This window comes from Canis lupus, chromosome 20 (genome assembly GCF_003254725.2).
Source record: "Canis lupus dingo isolate Sandy chromosome 20, ASM325472v2, whole genome shotgun sequence".
NCBI classification, from domain to species: Eukaryota; Metazoa; Chordata; class Mammalia; order Carnivora; family Canidae; genus Canis; species Canis lupus.
In genome coordinates this window covers 41,854,768-41,874,906 of record NC_064262.1, presented here as the reverse complement: position 1 = coordinate 41,874,906, position 20,139 = coordinate 41,854,768, and the positions used below count along the sequence as shown (strand labels likewise).

Genomic DNA, 20,139 nt, shown 5'->3' with positions numbered 1-20,139 from the left:
GCAGGGGTTGCAGGAGAGGGGGAGGTAGGTACCCCGCTGAGCAGGGAGCACAATATAGGGCTCAATCCCAGGTCCCTGGCATCATGATATGAGCAGAAGGCAGACGATTAGCCGACTGAGCCACCCGGGCGCCCCAGTCTGTGACATGTTCTATACAGAAATGGCTCACAGCAAGCCCTCAGGAGGAGACAGCTGCTTCTGTATGAGACTGGAATCAAGCTGTCTTGCTCCACACTCACCAGAAGTGTGGCCAGGACTCCCTCACTGTGTTTACTCCCACATATACATGCACTGTCAAGGAGTAAAGCAATATGATCCTTTCACAGGAACAGTGTTAACGGTTTAAAGCATTTGAAAAAGAGAAGCATTAGCTTCCACACTCCATTATGCCTTTGTCTCAAACCCCTGCGGCAACTCTGGGCTCTGCGGGCTCCTTCCTGGGTCACAAACCCCCCAGGAAGGCAGGTACCAGGAGACCTGCTTCCTGTGTGGTGACGACCTCAGAGGTGGGGACAAGGAGAGAGAGAGAGGGGGGCCTTCCACTGTCTTGGAGGACATTTTTCAACAAGGCAGTCGGAGGCCCAATTTTCATATGGTTCCTCTTGGGGTTCACATGTGCTTTGTTATGCTATGAGACTGGGAGGTTCCTGGAGCCTCCCTCTGGGGATGTTGCCTGTGCGTCAGCAGGAGCTCCCTCCTTGGCCTTCCAAGTCCCAGGACACACTCTCTGGACACAGGGATGGTCCCTAATGCAAGAAACTGGGAGGCCCTGCAGGAACATCTTGCCTTGCAGTGTGCCTGGAAAGGACCTATTTCACCGAAGTGGATTCTCCTGATGACTGCAGCTTGCCCTGAACATCTGCACTTGACAAAACAAAATATCTATGGAGAGCTTTCCAAATCTGCTTTATATATGATGTGTGGCCCTTCTGAGGAAGAAGGGAACCACTGCCAGGGTGCCCAGCTGTGTGAGCTCATGTGTGTCACTGCCTTGGCCATTAGCGCCAATCTGACTACCTCTGATTCTCATAAGCTTGTACCCTCCCAGGTCACCTGGGTCCTGCAGCTTGGTTAATCGCCCTGAGTCATAACTCTGGCCATAGCCCTCCCCTATCCAAACCCCAGGACACCCCAGCAACCAGCCAGAGCCAACCAGAGCCAAGGCGTCAGCCTGGCCACCGGGGCCCACGCAGCCTCCACAGTTTTTCTCTCCCCTTTTTTCCCGTGGCCTCCCCTGTGGTGGCCAGAGATTCCTGGCATGGCTCACACCTTCAGGCCCACAGTCCCCTCTGCCAGGAGCATCTTTGCTTTCTGTACTGCCTTTAACCCCAGACGGTTCAGGGCCCACCCTCCTCACCCCAGTTTGAGGAAGAGTCCCTCTTCCTCTGAAGGACTCCTTCATCTGGGCCGCTCACGTTCCTTAGGGCCATGGCAAGGAACCCTGAAGCCTAGGGCCACAGATAACTCACCTCTACTGAGCTGCTCTTCCCACCACCCCTCACCACCCTATACACAGCACATGCTTAGCACCTGTCAGCTCCTACTGGCCTTATAACCACAGCCTGGAACTCTGGTGCTTCTAAGATTTTTAATTGTATAATTATGAAGGACAAGAAATCAGCTATCCTTGGTCCCAATTCACAGGAACAGCACCCCAGGAAGCCTGGCCCTTGCCCTCTGTGTAACTCCTCACACAGGCCCCCACACTGTGCCTGCTTCCTGCCTTGTCTTTTCCTCAACACAGCCTCTGCCCCTTAGTACTTGGTATTTGGATTCTGCCCAGGCCTCCAGCAGCAAGTTTGGCTGATTCATCCCCTGGATCCTTTTCCTCCTGACAATGTCTATGGCTGATATGCCGGCTTAGCCAGCCTGGAGCCAGCCTTACCCAGCCCTGGAACATATGAGAAGGGATTCCAACTAGGTTGCATGGGCAGTCTTGACGTACCGTCTCTTCTAATTGGGAGGCTTCTCCATAGATGTTCGTCAAGAGGACCATATTGCAATTTCCTCCTGTGGAAAGCAGGACACGGAAAGGCCATAAACCATGTGGGTTTTCTGCCAAGAGATTCCTTCGAGGCTGGTGGAGGTCTGTTATGGATTGAGTGTTTGTGTCCTGTCAAACTTCTTACGTTGAAGTTCTACCCTCCTAAGTGATGGCATCTGGAGATGAGGCTTGGGGGAGGTAATCATGTTTAGATGAGGTCCGGAGAGGGTGAAGCCCCCATAATGGGATTAGTGGCCCTAAAAAAGAGAGAGAGAGAGAGACCAGAACTCTCTTTCTGGTCCCTCTCTCTTTCTTTCTTTCTCTCTGCTGTGTGAAAGCACCGCAGGAAAGCAGCCATCTATGAGCCAGAATCTTCACCAGGAACCATCCATGCTGAACTCCAATCTGGGGTCTCCAGCCTCCAGGGCTATGAGAGATAAATGTCTCTTGTTCGAGCCCCCCCATCAATGGTGTTTTGTTCTGGCCACTTGAGCTGACTCAGATAGGGTCAGAGGAGACACACCCCAGCATGTATAAGGCTGGAGAAGGGAAGGGAAGGGGAAAAGCCACTGGACATACCTAAAAGAGAAGCGAGGGCAAGAACTTGGAGCAGGGAGGGGCAGGGAGAGGGCTGTGGGCCAGGGCTTTGCTACTGGCAGCACTCAATTAATAAGCAGACACCCAAGACTGTGCCATCAGTCCCAACATGAAAACCTGGAGATACAAGGATGAAAAGACACAGCCTGCTCCTCTGTCAGGGAGGCTACAGGAGAAGAGAAGGCGGCATGGGTGAGGCCCACCACCTGGTCGTAAGGGCCGTGAAGGGTTCTGCCAGGTTTAGGGATGGGGGAAATAAGAAGGTATTCCCAGCAGTGGCAAAAGTTTAGGCAAAGGTTCTGAAGGACCAGCACAGCAGGCCGTGGGTGATGGAAGAGGGTACCACACATGCTTCTGCCTCTCCAGCTGTGTCTGGCGTCACTGTGAAAAGGCCGCCGGGAAGTGCATGCAACCGGAAGGGAGCCATTCTGTGATCACCAGCAGCAGCTATGCCAGGCCTGTCCCTCCTCCCTGGGGAACCAACCGCACCCTCACCTAACGAGTCCTTTAGGGCGTGGGTGAGCTTGCACTGCCGGAAGGGGATGTGGTCCCGCTTCTGGTCCCCGAGGGCAATGATGGCCTGCTCCAGGAATGACAGCGACTTGTTGATGTAGGTGGCTTCCTTCAGGACTCGGCCCTCAGACTACAAACCAAAGGTCAGTTCCACTCATCACATGGGGAAGCTGCCCCACCGAGAACACTGCAGGTGGGTGGCCAGGCCAGAACCTCCTAGAGCCAGCTCTTCTTCTCAGTGTCATGGAAATGTATTCCATCTCCCGCTAATACTAATACTCCCAGGAATGCCCATGCAAATATTCATGGGAGCCTTCACGTGAACATGAATACTTATGTGATTATTCATATGAATGCTCACTTAAGAGTGAATATGCAGGGATCCCTGGGTGGGCGTAGCGGTTTGGCGCCTGCCTTTGGCCCAGGGCACGATCCTCGAGACCCAGGATCAAATCCCACATCGGGCTCCCAGTACATGGAGCCTGCTTCTCCCTCTGCCTATGTCTCTGCCTCTCTCTTTCTCTCTGTATAACTATCATAAATAAATAAGATTTAAAAAAAAAAGAGTGAATATGCATAGGAATATTTGTGCAGATACTTGATAAATCATTCTGTGACTATCATACAGTTAAAAACACTTATATAAATGTACATAGGAGGGATGCCTGGGTGGCTCAGACACTTAAGTGTCTGACTCTTGATTTCAGCTCAGGTCATGATCTCAGGGGGGTGGGATCAAGCCCCTTGTTGGGCTCTGTGCTCAGTAAGGAGTCTGTCCCTCTCCCTCTGTTCCTCCCCACCTTCCTTCTCCCTCTCTCTCTAAAATAAATAAAATCTTTTTAAAAAATGCACATAGGAATGCTCACTGCATACTCCTGTGACTATGTATGCTACTACTTACACTCATATGAATATCTGAGATGAAATACTCACCAAAAGACTCATGTGAACACTCACCTGCATACACAGAGAAAGGCTAATACTAGCACAAAGCATTTTCTGAGCACTTACTGAGGGTTGAGTACCTTGCTAAGAATTTAGGGGCCATCATCTCATTTAATGTTTACAAAACACCCATTAGGTAGGAACTGCAACTGTGTTGCTGCTGGTTCATCTCTACAAATTCCGTCCCTCCAGCTCCACAGAGTCAAGCCTGTGTGCTCTACTGTGCTGAGCTGAGGACTGGGCTCTCAAATGCCCCACGAGGTACAGCCCATGTACACAGGCGCTATGCCGGCAACAGGGTTATGACTTGTTAAGGAGAATCCTCCTGCTACCCACTTACCCCAGACTTCTTTAGCCTTTCCGAGCCTGCTAGATCCACCAGGTTAATTTTGGAAGTGATATACTTTTCATCTGATAAAGTCCGTGAATGGGCCTATGAAACATTCAAACAGAGGTCAGATGTCACAGGGAGAAACTTCTGACAGAGCAGGCCCCATGGAATTCGGCCGCCCCTCCCAGGCTATTCAAGGAGCTCACACTCACCTCCACATAGATGGTAAAAATGCAGTGTGACCTGGATGAGTTTTTGTTCATCGTGTGGGAGGCTATAATCCTGTTGGTCTCTCCCTGAAGAGGAGGGAAAACATAGACATTTTGAAAAATTAAAATAATGAGGTGTTTGGTTGATTTTCATTTTTTAAAAAAGATTTTATTTATTTATTTGAGACAGAGAAAAGCACAAACAGGGGGAGGGGCAGAAAGAGAGGGAGAAGCTGCTCCCCTCTGAGCAGGGAGCCTAATGTGAGGCTCAATCCCAGGACTCTGGAATCATGACCTGAACTAAAGGCAGACGTTTAACCAACTGAGCCACCCAGGCGCCCATGTTTGGGTCATTTTCAACTACACCCAAAAGCTACACAAGTGATCTCATGTTACTGCAATCAGACCTTCCAGAGAAATCTCATTTATAAATTAGTAGAGGGGATCCCTGGGTGGCTCAGCGGTTTGATGCTTGCCTTCGGCCCAGGGCACGATCCTGAAGACCCAGGATCAAGTCCCGCGTCGGGCTCCCTGCATGGAGCCTGCTTCTCCCTCTGCCTGTGTCTCTGCCTCTCTCTTTCTGTGTTTCTCATGAATAAATAAATAAAATCTTTTTTAAAAATTGTTTATAAATTAGTAGAATGGCAGACCAACTGGGGGTCCAGACCTAGACCATCACCCTCCGCTTCGGATATGAGAATTTATAGATCTTTCTGTAAAGCAAAGTAGCAGTAAGAATGAAGAGTTCTAGAAATGTTCATGAATACCAATTCACAATCAATCTACATATTCAGTGATTAGGGGATGGTCTATACAATGGAATGTTATACAGCCAGGAAAATGTTGACAAATATTTTCTAATAATAGAGAAACACAGAATCCAAAATCATAGCAAACTAACTTCGACAGCACATTAAAAGGATCATATACCAGGGTGATGTGGGACTAACCCCTGGGATGAAAAGACAGTGCACCATTTGCAAATCAATCGATGTGGTGGGTAAAATCATATGATAGGACCACCTAAGGAATGCAAAAGCATTCACATAAGAAAGCATTCATACACAAGATGCTCAGAATGGTCACTTCTAGGTTCGGGCTTAGAGGTCATTTCTTTATTTTTTTCATTTTTAAAAAACATTTTATTTTTAAGTAATTTCCACACCCAATGTGGGGCTGAACTCATAATCCAGAGATCAAGAGCCCTGTGCTCCACCAACTTAGCCTGCCAGGTGCCCCCATTTGTTCTTTTTATATAGGTGTATGTTTTCATATTTTTACAGTGAACATGTTATTACTTTTTAAAAAATATTTTATTTATTTGAGAGAGAATGCATGTGTATGCATAGTAGGGGGAGGGGCAGAGGGAGAAGGAGAAGCAGACTCCCCACTGAGCAGGGAGTCCAACGTGGGGCTTGATCCCAGGACTCCGAGATGGTGACCAGAGCCAAAGGCAGATGCTTAACTGACTGAGCCACCTAGACATTCCAGTGAACATGTTATTACTTTTAAAATTTATGAAAAATGAATAATTTGTAGTTTTTTTTTTTAAAGATTTTATTTATTTATTCATGAGAGACAGAAAGAGAGAGAGAGAGAGAGGCAGAGACACAGGCAGAGGCAGAAGCAGGCTCCATGCAGGGAGCCGAATATGGGACTCAATCTGGGTCTCCAGGATCAGGCCCTGGGCTGAAGGCTGCACTAAAACTGCTGAGTCACCCAGGCTGCCCAATTATTTGTAGTTTTAAAGGGACAGCAGGCCCTGGTCTCTAATTCACAGGATTGGGTGCTATGACCAAAATACACTTTAAAATGGTGGAAATGGCTGTTCTTAAGAGAAAAAGGTCCTTGTGGGAGGGACTCCAGTCTCCTTAAAGGCGCCAGAGAAATGCTCTGAACAAGTCCCAAAATGGTGACAACAGGGCCCCTTGGGGAGAGTGGAACACCTGAAGAGGAGGGAAAGCCCTAAGCTATGGAGCAGACCTGGCTGCCCCCCTTGCTCACCCCTGTGGCCATGTCTCCTACAGCTTCTCACTATCACTTGTCCTATAAATTCAGTGACATTGTGAAGGGTATATGGGTCCCCTCTTTGTGAACTGCCCTCTCCCCTTGTCTTTTTGGCTTCCACTAGGCAATCTCTGGTGGCCTGAGAAGTGCAATCCCCTCCACGAAGAGTTCTTTGCTAACTCGTCTTACGTGGCATAGCAGTCTAGGAGACATCTATGTGACCTTTCTTCCCTTTACCTGAGGTAGGACTTGCATGGTGGCTTGACAGCTATGCAGCTTACCCCAGATCCCTTCCTGGTTTGTTGACACAGGAACTTCCCTTCATAAAATCTTTGCACATTTAATCCCATCTCAGCAACTGCTTCTCAGACAATGCAGACTAACATACATTGAAAAGCCTGCTGAATAATAGACTGACGATTGACTTCTCACTACTAACAATGGAAACCGTAACTTTGCAGTAATATCTTTAATATGGTAGAAGCAAATGCCGAAATAGAATTTTACAGCCAGCAAAAATATCTCAATAAACAAGAAACTTGGTATCAACTTGCTCACTATAAAGAATGTATAACAGAAAAAAAGGAAAACATTCTCCAGAGGAAGGTTATGGAGAAAAAAAAGAAAACGCAATGAAAGTGGTAAATATGAGGGTACATATAAAAGAATATAGACTATATAAAACAATAATGATGCCTCTGTGGAGTCAAAAACCAAAAACATAACAGACAAGGCAACAATCCTAAGATTCCTATGGAATCCAGGAGGAGGGGAAAGGTTTTTATGAATTTTACATTTTGAGAAGTCTTATTTTTAAATATTTGACTTTATTTTATTCTTAAAAATATTTTATTTATTTATTCATGAGAGACACAGAGAGGGCCAGAGACACAGGCAGAGGGAGAAGCAGGCTCTATGCAGGAAGCTCAATGTGGGACTCGATCCCAGACCCCAGGATCACACCCTGAGCCAAAGGCAGACACTCAACCACTGAGCCACCCAGGTGCCCTGTGTTGTAATTATTTTAAAATTGAATATTTAGGGACACCTAAATAGTGGCGTCCCAAGTGGAAGGAAAGGTTTCAGGTAAAAAATAAATACTGTCAGATCACCAAGACGGAGTTATGATGAAATAGAAAATATGTACAGAACAATTATTAGTATGGAGATTGAATCAGTAATCAAAAATCTTTCAACAAAGTCCAGGATCGGATGACTTCGATGATGAATTCTATCCATGGATTTTTAAAAGAAAATTCTTTTATATACTCTTTACATGAAAAGGCAAAACAAGGGCACCTGGGTGGTTCAGTCCATTAAGTATCTGCCTTTGGCTCAGTTGTGATTCCAGGGTCCTGGGATGGAGCTCCGCATCAGGCTCCCTGCTCAGCCAGGAGTCTGCTTGCCCCTCTGCAACTTCCCCTCTTCCTCCCTGCTGCTTGTGCTCTCTCTCATTCTTACTCCCTCTCTTGCTCTCAAATAAATAAATTTATTTTTTTAAAAAAGTAAGCCAAAACAAAAAATTTACACAGTTAACCTAAAATCTAGAATTTTTGTTCATCATATAACACAGAGAGAAAAAAAAGCCACAAGAAATATAAGATATTTGCAATAGATATAATTGAAAAATAATTAGTTTTCAGAGTATATAAAGAATTCACGCAGACAGGTAAGAGAAAGAAAGAAAGGACATCTGTAAAGAAAACAAAAGACAGGAAAAGGGAAACCCAAATGGTCAATAAACACACGAAAAGGTCCTTAATTCGATTAGTAATCAAAGATGATAACAGAAGACCATAGTGGGAAACACCACACACCAGACCCAGACAGATTGGTCAAAATTTTAAGATCAATATACTCAGGATTCTGATAACCTGCTGTGGGAATGTACTGTTACGGAAAAGAGTTGGCATTACCTGAGAAAACTTAAGACACACATACTCAACCACCCAAAATTTCAGTCCTAGAAAAATTTGTGCTGTGTGCACCAAAAGATAAACAAGAATCTTCCCCGTGGCATTGTTTGAAATATCCCCCAAATTAGGAAAACCCAAATGTCCATCAGTAGTAGGGAGGATAACTAACTCGTGATATATTCACCCAATGTAATACAATGATGATGACAATTAAAAATATACAGCAAGAATGCAGATGAATTTCACATAAAAAGTAGATAAAAGGAAAAAGTAATAAGAATTCATCTTATGTGATTTCTTTCATATAACAAATTTCAAAAAAAATAAATAAAGCTGTTGGAGGAAACAAAGGTGGTAAAGCTAGAAAGAAAACCAATGAAATGATCACAAGAGAGTGGTTACTACTAAGGGTATGAATATTAATTCATGATAAAAATTCTTCCCGAACTTGGACCTTCTTTAACCTGAAGCCACCAAAAGTCTATAGCAAACATCATTAGTCATGGTGAAATGTTAGGAGCAACAATAAAACAAGAATACCCTACTGCTGCCTCCTGGGACACTCTCCTGCCTGCAGATGCAAGGGCTCTGGGTGTAAATCACTCCTGAGGACATTTATGTGACTTTTCTTTTTTTTTTTTTTCTTTTTTTTATTTATGATAGCCACACAGAGAGAGAGAGAGAGAGGCGGAGACATAGGCAGAAGGGAGAAGCAGGCTCCATGCACCGGGAGCCTGATGTGGGATTCGATCCCGGGTCTCGAGGATCGCGCCCTGGGCCAAAGGCAGGCGCTAAACCGCTGCGCCACCCAGGGATCCCGACTTTTCTTTTTTTAAGATCTTATTTATTTATTCAAGAGAGAGAGAGAAAGAGAGGCAGAGACATAGGCAGACGGAGAAGCAGGCTCCCTGTGGGGAGCTCAATGTGGGACTCAATCCTAGGACCCTGGGATCACACACTGAGCCAAAGGCAGATGTTCAACCACTGTGCCCCCCATGTGACTTTTAAAAAAAAAACTTTTATAGGGACGCCTGGGTGGCTCAGTGGTTGAGCATCTGCCTTTGGCTCAGGGTGTGATCCCGCAGTCTCAGGATCAGGTCTCACATCGGGCTCCCTGCATGGAGCCTGCTTCTCCCTCTACCTCTGTCTCTGCCTGCCTCTCTGTGTCTCTCATGAATAAATAAATAAATGCTTTAAAATTAAAATAAAAATAAAGAAGTTTTATTGACATATAATTTAAATAGCATAAAATTCTCTGCTTTAAGTATACAATTCAGTAAACAAAAAAGTATAATTCAGTGATTGTTTTTAGTAGATGTATAGATTTGTGCAACCATCACCACAATCCTTTTTTTTTTAAGATTGTATTCATTCATTCACGAGAGACACACAGAGAGAGAAGCAGAGACACAGGCAGAGGGAGAAGCAGGCTCCACGCAGGGAGCCCGATGCGGGACTTGATCCTGGGACTGTGGGATCACACCCTAAGCCAAAGTCAGCCGCTCAACTGCTGAGCCAGCCAGGTGTCCCCATCACCACAATCCTATTTTAGAAATGTGGAAACATCACTCCAAGAAGTTCCCTGGGCCCAACTACAACCATTTCCCATTCCTTCCCCTGGGCAACCACTAACCTGCTTTCTCTAAAGATGTGTCTACTGGGACATTTCAAATGAATGGAATCATACGTATGGATCTTTTGTGTTTCTTTTACTTACCCTTTTAAAGATTCATCCATATTGTAGCATATATCAGTACTCCATTTCTTTTTATTGCTGAATAGTTTCCCATTGTATGGATGTACATTTTGTTTATCCATTCACTAGGTGATTTTTTTTCACTAGGTGATTGATATTTTGATTATTTCCAGTCTGGCTATTATGAATAATGCTGCTATAATATTTGCCTAGAAGTCTTTGTGTCAACCTATGCTTTTGTTTCTCTTGGGTAAATAGGGATAGAATTGCTAGGTCCTATGATAAAATTAGTATTTAACTTATTAGGAAACTGCCAAAATGGCTGCACCATTGTACATTTCAACAACAATGTGTAAGAGTTCCAACCTATATGACTTTTAAAAGAATAGCATATGCTGGGGAATTTTTGGATTTGTAAGAGCTCTTATACACTAAGGATGTTAATCCTTATTTTTTCCTATACTACACATGTTTACAATTTCATGTTAACTGAAAAAAAGGACAATTTCAACTATGTTAAAAAATTGTGTAGATGGGGGTGGTGGTGGTAAGACAGGAAGGAAATAAGCCAAGATATACATTATTGTTGCTGTTTGTAGGAAACAGGCAAGTGAATTCTTTTTCTGTTTCAGTATTTTTTTCTTTACTATCTGAACTTGCTAAATGAGCAAATATTAATATTCATTCTGATTATCAAAGTAAGTAAAAAACTAAGAAAGAGGAAGGGAGGAAAAGAAAAAAAGAGAAGGAAGGAGGGAGCGTAGGAGAGAAAGAAGGAAGGAGCCCTTAGACTTGCTCATCTCACCTCAAAAAGGAGGCTGAAGGCATCTTCCTCCTGACTTGTAAGGTGGACTGATAAGCCCTTAATGAAGACCCCTTGAGGGTTTTCCACAATGGTCATTGGTGTGACTGATGGTCCAACACAGGGCAGAGTAGACAGGAGATCAAATAGACTTTCATTGTAGATTTCCAGGTAGGAAACACGCACAGTGATGGCATGTGTGGGGCGTTCTTCGATCATCCTAAAAACCTAGATGGGATATTGGATGGCAGTCACCAAGAGCAAAACTCCAATGACCAGCCAGTGTTAGGAGAGTTCTGACTTCAGCAGAGAACAAGATGTACAATGAAAAAAATCTTTGCCCTGAGACACCACCTGGGTGGCTCAGTCAGTTAACTGTCTGACTTTGGTTCAAGTCATGGTCTCAGGGCCCTGGGATGAGCTCCACATCAGGCTCCTTGCTCAGTGGGGCATCTGCTTCTCCCTCTCCCCCTGGCTCTCCCGGACCTTGCTCACGTTTTCTCTCTCTCTCTCTCTTTCTCTCTCAAATAAATAAATAAAATCTTAAAAAAGAAAAAAATCGGGACACCTGGGTGGCTCAGTGGTTGAGCGTCTGCCTTTGGCTCAGTGCATGATCCCGCAGTCCTGGGATCGAGTCCTGCATCAGGCTTCCTGCATGGAGCCTGCTTCTCCCTCTGCCTGTGTCTCTGTCTGCCTCTCTCTGTTTCTCATGAATAAATAAAATCTTTAAAAAATCTTTGTCATAAAAGAATTTGTAGTCTAGCTGGCATGATGGTCATCATCATCAACAATTACTAGTATTAAGTCCATTGAGTGATACTTACGGTCATGTAGTTTTTTAAGGCCTGACTTAACAGGTTGCACAGTCCCCTGACATGATGAATGGAAAGGACTCTGGGGTGCAGATCCCTTATTTTATGGGGTCTCACTATATATAAGCCTCTTTCACAACTATTATTTAATTCCATTCTCAAAATTCCTCTGTGATTGAAGCAGGGCAGGGGGCTATGCCCATCTGTTAGAAAGCTCCATGAAATGAAATTGTTTGCCTGTGGTCACTCAGCTAGTAAGAGAAGCCAAGACCAAACTCAGCCTTCCCAACTGTTAATACCCTCCCTGGTACTTATGGCCAGGTGACTTTGGACTGGTCTTTCCCCTTCTCTGGACCTTAACTTTCTTAACTGTCAAATGCAGGGGAAGGTTGGGCTGGATGATCCCCTGAGGCTCCCACCTGGCTCTAACAGTCCAGGTATGTGCTGTCCAACATGGTAGACACTAGCCACAGGTGGCTGCAGAGCACTTGAAATGTGGCTGATGCAACTGAGGAACTGAATTTTAAATTTTATTTAATTGTAATTAATTTGAATTTAAATTTCAAAGTGGCTCCAAAATTCAGTTACTGGTAAACTTTTCAGTATGTTTGGAATAACTTGGGTTTATACTTTTTCAATGGTAAATTTTATGAAATCTTTTTTTTTTTTTTAAAGATTTTATTTATTTATTCATAGACACAGAGAGAGAGGCAGAGACACAGGGAGAGGGAGAAGCAGGTTCTATGCAGGGAGCCCGATGCGGGACTTGATCCCGGGTCTCCAGGATCACACCCCAGGCTGCAGGCGGCGCCAAACCGCTGCGCCACTGGGGCTGCCCAATTTTATGAAATCTAAATACAGATCCAGTATGCCTGGTATGTATTTAGTGTCTAACTTGAAATGGGCCATAAGTGTAAAATACACACTGCAAAGACTTAGTATGAGAAAAATAATGTAAAATACCTCAAGGATTTTCATATCGACCACATGTGGAAATTATATTTTGCATATATGGAGTTACATAAAATACATTCTTAAAATCAACTTCACCTGTTTTTCTTCTTAAACTGTGGTCATGACAAAACTCAAAATTGCAAGTCTGACTTCCATTATATTTCTACTGGGCAGCACTGGGCTTGACTATTGAAGTCTAAGATGCTGAGATCCTGAAGCTCTAACAGTGGGGCACAAAGGATATTGCTTCACAAATTAGAGCATGAGTGGTTTATTCACTAGAGGGTCATCTCCATTTCTTATAAGACACAGCTCTAAAATCTCAAAACGCTTTTGGGGAAAAGCCCTTTGCCTCCTACATCCTAAAAGAGGGTCCTCCCAGAACTCCAAAGGAAGGCCCCTCTGTCCTGTCTTCAGAGTTCCCAGACCCCCAGGGCTGACAGCCCTGAAAGCTCACATTGTGCCCTTCTTCTTCCGTTTGCTCTTTCTGGGGCTGAGGTGGTAGAAGAAGCCAGAGCAGGCCAGTAGGGAAATTCTGCAGGAGTCTATATCCCCCTCATTAAAACAAGGAAGGGGGGATCCCTGGGTGGCGCAGCGGTTTGGCGCCTGCCTTTGGCCCAGGGCGCGATCCTGGAGACCCGGGATCGGGTCCCACGTCGGGCTCCCGGTGCATGGAGCCTGCTTCTCCCTCTGCCTGTGTCTCTGCCTCTCTCTCTCTCACTGTGTGCCTATCATAAATAAATAAAAAAAATAAAACAAGGAAGGAACACGATTAGGACCTCCAAATTTTCTGTGATCCAAACTATAGGATCACAGATCAGCGCAGCAGCAAGAGGTCAGTTGGCGTGTCCAAATCCCTCCTTCACAAATGAAGAAACTGGCTCCACATAAGCTTGGGTCAGACTTTGAAACTTCGGTTTCCTGAGGCCCCTGTACCCTCACCCCTGCAATGCTTATCCTGTCTTCAATAGCAGGCCTGAGGTCGGCAGCAGCTGTGGTAGAGAGGGGACCTTCTGTGGCACCCCACCTGTGGGCCCGCTCTACCTGCTGTAGGGCACGAGGAAGGATCCCCCGGTGCTTGTAATTCTCGGTTGTCCCTGTCATGGTGTATGTCTTGCCAGCTCCTGTCTGCCCGTAACACATGATGGTACCTGCAAATATTTGGAAGCACGTCTTGGTAATGTCCAGGAAAATAGCTCCAAGGATAGCTCTCTTATTCCCCAGTATGTCTGGTGCCAGCCTGACCCCTGGTGTGAAGGTGGCCATCAGAAGCAGCCATGGACCTGAGGAATTCCTGCCATTGGAGGTGGGTGGGCAGGGAAACAGATATAAGTGGTCAAAACAGAGACTGCTGCTCTGAATTTGTGCCCCATGTAATGCTCTACTGCTCCCTGTGCCAAGAGAAGATCTGACCCTAGAGCTTCCGAGCAGAGCAGGGAATCCCAGGGAGCAGAACTGGCCATTTTCCTAATCAGGTGAGGTGGGAGATAGGAACACTGAACTGCAGCTCTTCTTTAGCAAAGCCATGAACTGCCAGAGTCTCGGGTGGAAGCCTCACTGGAGCTGGCCAAGCAGGAGGCCAGAAGAGCTTTCAAAATCCCTGGAGGCGGGGGGGGGGGGGGGGGGATCCCTGGGGAAGAAATGGGCATGGGAAGGAAACTTCCTGTTAATGGGGAAAATCCTCTGTAGAATGCAAGCTCCCACAGGATTAAACAGGGCTGCTAGTTGGTCCCATGCCACTTTTGAAACATCATCATGATGGGTCCTGATCTGGTCCCACCACCCTCTTCAGGAAGACTTCCTCTTGCACCTCTAACATCTATGGGGTCTACTCTACCATCACCACTAGGCTCTGGGACATGAACTATGCTATCATCCTGGGCTCCCATTCCCCTCTGCCCTTCCTCCTGGTTTGGCCATCCTGAGCCAGACCCATCCCAAACGCTGCTTCGGGGCAATGCTGGACCGTGGAAATCAGCATTTGCCTTCACCACACCAATCCTCTAGTTCCTGGGGTTGGTTGGTAGGTTTTACACAAGGGGCTCTAACTCAGCATGTAAGCTGAGGTCAGAAACAGTGTCTACTGGGGTGCCTGGGTGGCTCAGTTGGTTAAGTGCCTGCCTTCAGCTCAGATCATGGATCTTAGATTTAGCCCTCTGCTCAGCAGGGAGTCTGCTTCTCCCTTTTCTGCTGCCCCTCCCCCAGCCCTTATTCGCAAGCATGCTCTCTCTCAAATAAATAAATAAAATCTTTTTTTCAAAAAGAAAGTGTCCACTAACACAAACGTGTAGGAAGAAGTCACTGCATTTGGGACTCAAAGCCCATTTATGATTCCACAGCACCCAGGGCCCAAGACTCTCAACCTTCTAGGCCTTCTCAGTTGCTCTGTCTTTACCTCCTCGGGGACATATGCCTTCAGGGTCAATGAAGACCACAGCTATGTATCTCAAGCGGGATACATTACAATGTGTGGGCATCAACCCTAAACAGATTTTTTTTTTTTTTTAAAGATTTCATTCATTTGAGAAAGAGCGCAAGTAGGGGGAGCAGCAGAGGGAGAGGGAGAAGCAGGCTCCCCATTGAGTAGGAAACCTGATGCGGGGCTCGATCCTGGGACTGCCTTCTGCCAACCTGACTGAGCCACCCAGGTGCCTCCCTACACAGACTTTTTAACAGAAGACCTAAAACTTGCAGATAGGGAGCATTCTAGTCACATTGGCAAAGTTTACAAATTGTGATATATCTTTTCTACAGACTTTCAAATTTTCAAGCAATCTTAGACTGAATTAGTTTGTAAAAATTTCCCAATAAAGCTGCTTGTAATTTGTTAAGGCAATCCAACTCTACTCCATTTTTCTGTGCTATATGTAAATAACCCCATACTGGAATAGGAAGAGTGACTGATTTCGCCAGTAGAATGAATGAAGTAGCTCCTACCAGGTAGCCAAGAGAAAACTATTTGAATTCAATCAAATTCATAAGGAAACTATCCTCAAAGCTAATATTTGAGAGATTTGGAACAGGATAATAGTTCAATCCCCATGACCTATGGAGAGCCACAGCCTTCCTATCTTCCTAAGAAGGCAGGATCCCAGAACTTTGGATCAAGTCATGGCCACAATATCACCAAGCAAATAATCAGTTTTCCACCATAAGAATATGGAGATAGACAAATAAGCAATCAGAAGTTAGCATGTGAGGTTATCTTTTATTCTAGTCACCATAAAACACTTGCATCTCTTCCTCCAGGAAGGGTTCTGCGGGTTCTTACGTAAAACAACTATCAATTAACTAAATTACCATTGTATCCATCGAGAGCCTGAGCAACCACGTCCTTTGCCACTGTCTCATACACCAAGTCCTGGGAGGCATTGTGGAGAACTCCATCCAGCTTGAATGACCAGTCTGTCTGCTTGTTATTGACAACTCCTTTCTGAAGATCTTTTTTTATATGAATATCAATGCTCTAAAAAGAGAGGAAAAGAGAGAGTGAGCTAGTTTTTAGGAAACCAGTATGAAAAACTCACTGCCAGCTGAGGCCTGACTTGGAAAAGAGAGAGGAAGTGAACTTTAGGAAGAATAGGTACTTCCACAAATGGGCCAATAGTCTAATGATTTCTTTGAGATGGGAGAGGGAAGATCCTGCAGGGAAGCCACACAACCCTCAAGGCGGAAGGATCAGGAGACCGAAGCACCTCCTAGTTTCAGGACTTGTCACCTTAGATTAGAGGGTACTATTTGTCTCTGTTCCCCCATGTATGAAATAGGGGGAGTGGGTGTCAAGAACATTCACCATGTTTCTACTAAACAAGCTTTAGACACATTCATTAAGCACAGTGAGGTCTTGAATTAGGCCAGAGAGAACAGTGGGGACACAGGTCTGGGATTGAGCCACATCTTTAACATACTATAGCCCACTGTGAATAATGATGAATTAATAGCCACAGAAGAGGCTCTTCTTGGCTTCTCAGACTTAGTTCCTCACTGGTACTACAGCAAATTAAGGGTGCCTACCCATTTGTAATTTAGATGAACAGATTAAAAAAAAAATTTAGGGATCCTTGGGTGGCTCAGCGGTTTGGCGCCTGCCTTTGGCCTAGGGCACGATCTTGGAGTCCAGGGATCGAGTCCCACGCCGTGCTCCCGGCATGGAGCCTGTTTCTCACTCCTCCTGTGTCTCTGCCTCTCTCTCTCTATGTCTATCACAAATAAATAAATAAATAAATCTTAAAAAATATATTTTTTTAGAACCCTCCAGAGCAAGCCATTATGGCAGTAGCTGGTTTAGGAACACATTATGTTAGGTCAGTGGTAGGTTTCAGTCTTCACAATGGGGACTTCTGATGTAAAGAGAGTCTTCTTGGAACTTTATACTAGATGCCCTAATTCAGGAGCCAAGACACAGCCATATGCAGAAAAAGTAAGATCAAGAAAAAGAGGCTTGGTCCATCCACACATTAAATGCTCTGTGCTTCTGTGTTCATTGAAAATGTGTCCAGCAAGATATACTTCACAGGGCTATACGTGAGTTTTTTTCTGACTGCCAGGACTTGGAAAGCCTGGGTAGTTTGCTATTGAATTCTTCCCTTAAAGAATGTCTCCATGTTGCCCGGAGGAGATTCACAGCTGTTTGCTGAATGAAAACATAGGGCTTTCTCAACCTGTCCCAAGCCTGTCATGGGCTTCAAAAAGTTTGTCAGGATAGTGATAAAGGCAAGGGGATGGATCAATCTTCCCAGTTTTTCAGATAAGAGTTTTTCCCACTGGTTTGGCAACTTTAACAGTTATCGACTTAGGACATTCTTACTGGATGCCCCCCTGCCCCCCCCCCCAGGGGAGTGGTGGTTATATAAAAGCAGATCTGATCACCAGAAAGTTTTGTGTGGACAAATGTCAGTTTTTATGTATCAGATATGAGGATGAAGGTAAATCTATTAATCAAAAATACAATTAAAAATGGGAACTTCAGGAGTTTCCTCATCAGAAGCAATTCAGAGGGAGGGGTTTGGACTTGTTGGGACTCTGAAGTCCATCTCAACTTTTATCAATTCTGTCTCAGTTCTTTTTTTTTTTTTTTTTTTTTTAGATTTTACTTATTTATTCATGAGAGGCACACACACAGAGAGAGAGAGAGGCAGAGACACAGGCAGAGGGAGAAGCAGACTCCATGCAGGGAGCCCAATGTGGGACTCAATCCTGGGTCTCCAGAATCATGCCCTGGGCCGAAGGCAGGTGCTAAACCGCTGAGCCACCCAGGGATCCCCAACTTGGTTCTTTTTTTTTTTTTTAAGATTTATTTATTTATTTACTTACTTACTTACTTACTTATTCATGATAAATAGACATAGAGAGAGAGAGAGAGAAGAAGGCTCCATGCTGGGAGCCCGACGGGGGACTCAATCCCGGGACTCCAGGATCATGCCCTGGGCCAAAGGCAGGCGCTAAACAGCTGAGCCACCCAGGGATCTCCCCGTCTTGGTTCCTAAAGGATGTTTAGAGACAGGGTCAAGTTGTAGCAAGGTGGGACAGAGAGGGGCAGGCCAGTGAAGACAAGCATGTTCCACTTACTTTGTTGTCATCTCCGTATTTGATCATCTCATGAGCAAAGTCATCGGTGGGTTTGACACGGACGAATGCGTGAACTTTTTTCCTAGTACCCATTCTAGCTAAAAAGAAGAGAACAGTGCAACTTTCAGTGGTCATCATCAAGTGACAAGGGGAGATATCATACATTAAGATCAGAACAGAGTGAGATGCAGTCTGTGTTTTCCTATCCCACAGACAGCCAGTCTTCCTTTTTACCCCTTAGCATGTCAGTGCTCTATCCACAGGACACTGCTCTCAACATGTATAGGCACTTCCTACTTTACAGGCTGACTCATCAATTCCCACCAATGGCTCCCTAAGAGACAAATATACAAGACAAAAAGAATGCTCCCTTTAGTGGTCTATATAATCTTAGATGTATTATTCCCTAAAAATGTTCTGTAACTGAGTCCATTCATGCTTTGCCTCATTCGTTATATTTTTCTCAAAAATTTTAAAAATTGGAGGTGCCTGGGCAGCTCAGTCGGTTAAAGGTCTGACTCTTGGTTTTGGCTCAGGTCATGATTTCAGGGTCATGAGGAGCCCCATGACTGCCTACACAGCTCAGAGTCTGCTTGAAATTCTTTCCCTCTCCCTCTGCTTGCATGCTTGCTCACTCTCTCAAATAAATAAAATCAGGGCAGCCCGGGTGGCTCAGGGGTTTAGCACCACATTTGGTCCAGGGCGTGGTCCTAGGGACCTGGGATTGAGTCCCACATCGGGCTCCCTGCATGGAGCCTGCTTCTCCCTCTCTGTGTCTCTGCCTCTCTCTGTGTGTGTCTCTCATGAGTAAACAAGTAAAATATTTTTTTAAAAATCATTTAACAGGGGATCCCTGGGTGGCTCAGCGCTTTGGCGCCTGCCTTTGGTCCAGGGCGCAATCCTGGAGTCCCGGGATCGAGTCCTGCATGGGTCTCCCAGCGTGGAGCCTGCTTCTCCCTCCTCCTGTGTCTCTGCCTCTTTCTCTCTCTCTCTATGTCTATCATAAATAAGTAGATCTTTTAAAATAAAAAAAAATCATTTAACATTCTTTTTAAAAATTGAATTGCATAACCAAATGATAATAAATCTCATATTTTATTGGATATTAGTCTCATTGGTGAAATCATAAGAGGCCCTCTCCTAAGAGAGCCTGTGTAAAAATATTTAATACTAATTAGACAGAAAATTTTGGTTCCAGCACTGACATAGAGTGGAGAAGCAAAGAGGGTTATTAAACAGAAGGAATGACTATGCTATGTTTATTGCTTTGAGGGGAATTTAAAACTAAGCTCTTCAGGTGCCTTTTATACAATGAGAATAAAAAAATTAAGTATTGAGAGAGAATGTCAAGAGCTCTAAGGAAAGCTAAGGGAAAAAATCAATCTGTAATCATCATCAATTGTATTAAACCTATTTAAGTATACTAGAAAACAAGAAAAAGTCTATGAAAATATATTTAACCTCATTGTTTGAAACTATTGGGGAAATACAAAACGTATTTGTATTTAACAAAATACAATTTTAAATTGTTCAGAGAGGAAACATTTCTAATTTTACATATAAGTTTCCCTAATATCCTATATATTGGCAAATTGAATTTAAATAAAATATTTTTAAAAATAAGTTTCCCAAATATCAATCTAATATTTTTTCTTTCCTTTTCTTTTTTTAAGATTTTATTTATTTATTTATTCGTGAGAGACAGAGAGAGAGAGAGAGAGAGAGAGGCAGAGACACAAGGTAGACAGGGAAGCAGGCTCCATGCTCCAGGATCCCGCAAAATATTTTTAAAAAACTAATTGTTA

At 44.6% G+C, this 20,139-nt stretch overlaps 1 protein-coding gene across 12 annotated transcripts in view; it reads right to left on the bottom strand.

Moving 5' to 3' along the window:
* Positions 1-20,139, bottom strand: part of KIF9 (kinesin family member 9) — a 53,933-nt gene that overhangs the window by 31,226 nt on the left and 2,568 nt on the right. For 7 of the 12 annotated variants that reach the window (XM_049098043.1, XM_049098042.1, XM_025458320.3 and 4 more), the window contains exons 2-9: positions 18,335-18,432; positions 16,067-16,232; positions 13,811-13,917; positions 11,004-11,228; positions 4,583-4,666; positions 4,380-4,472; positions 3,077-3,224; positions 1,946-2,010 (exon numbers count right to left, since the gene is read on the bottom strand). In XM_049098043.1, the coding sequence (XP_048954000.1) occupies positions 1,946-2,010; positions 3,077-3,224; positions 4,380-4,472; positions 4,583-4,666; positions 11,004-11,228; positions 13,811-13,917; positions 16,067-16,232; positions 18,335-18,427 (981 nt within the window). In that variant the 5' untranslated portion in view covers positions 18,428-18,432. The remainder of the gene's footprint in view (positions 1-1,945; positions 2,011-3,076; positions 3,225-4,379; positions 4,473-4,582; positions 4,667-11,003; positions 11,229-13,810; positions 13,918-16,066; positions 16,233-18,334; positions 18,433-20,139) is intronic. The other 5 variants (XM_049098047.1, XM_025458328.3, XM_035703284.2 and 2 more) reach the window with 3 other exon arrangements.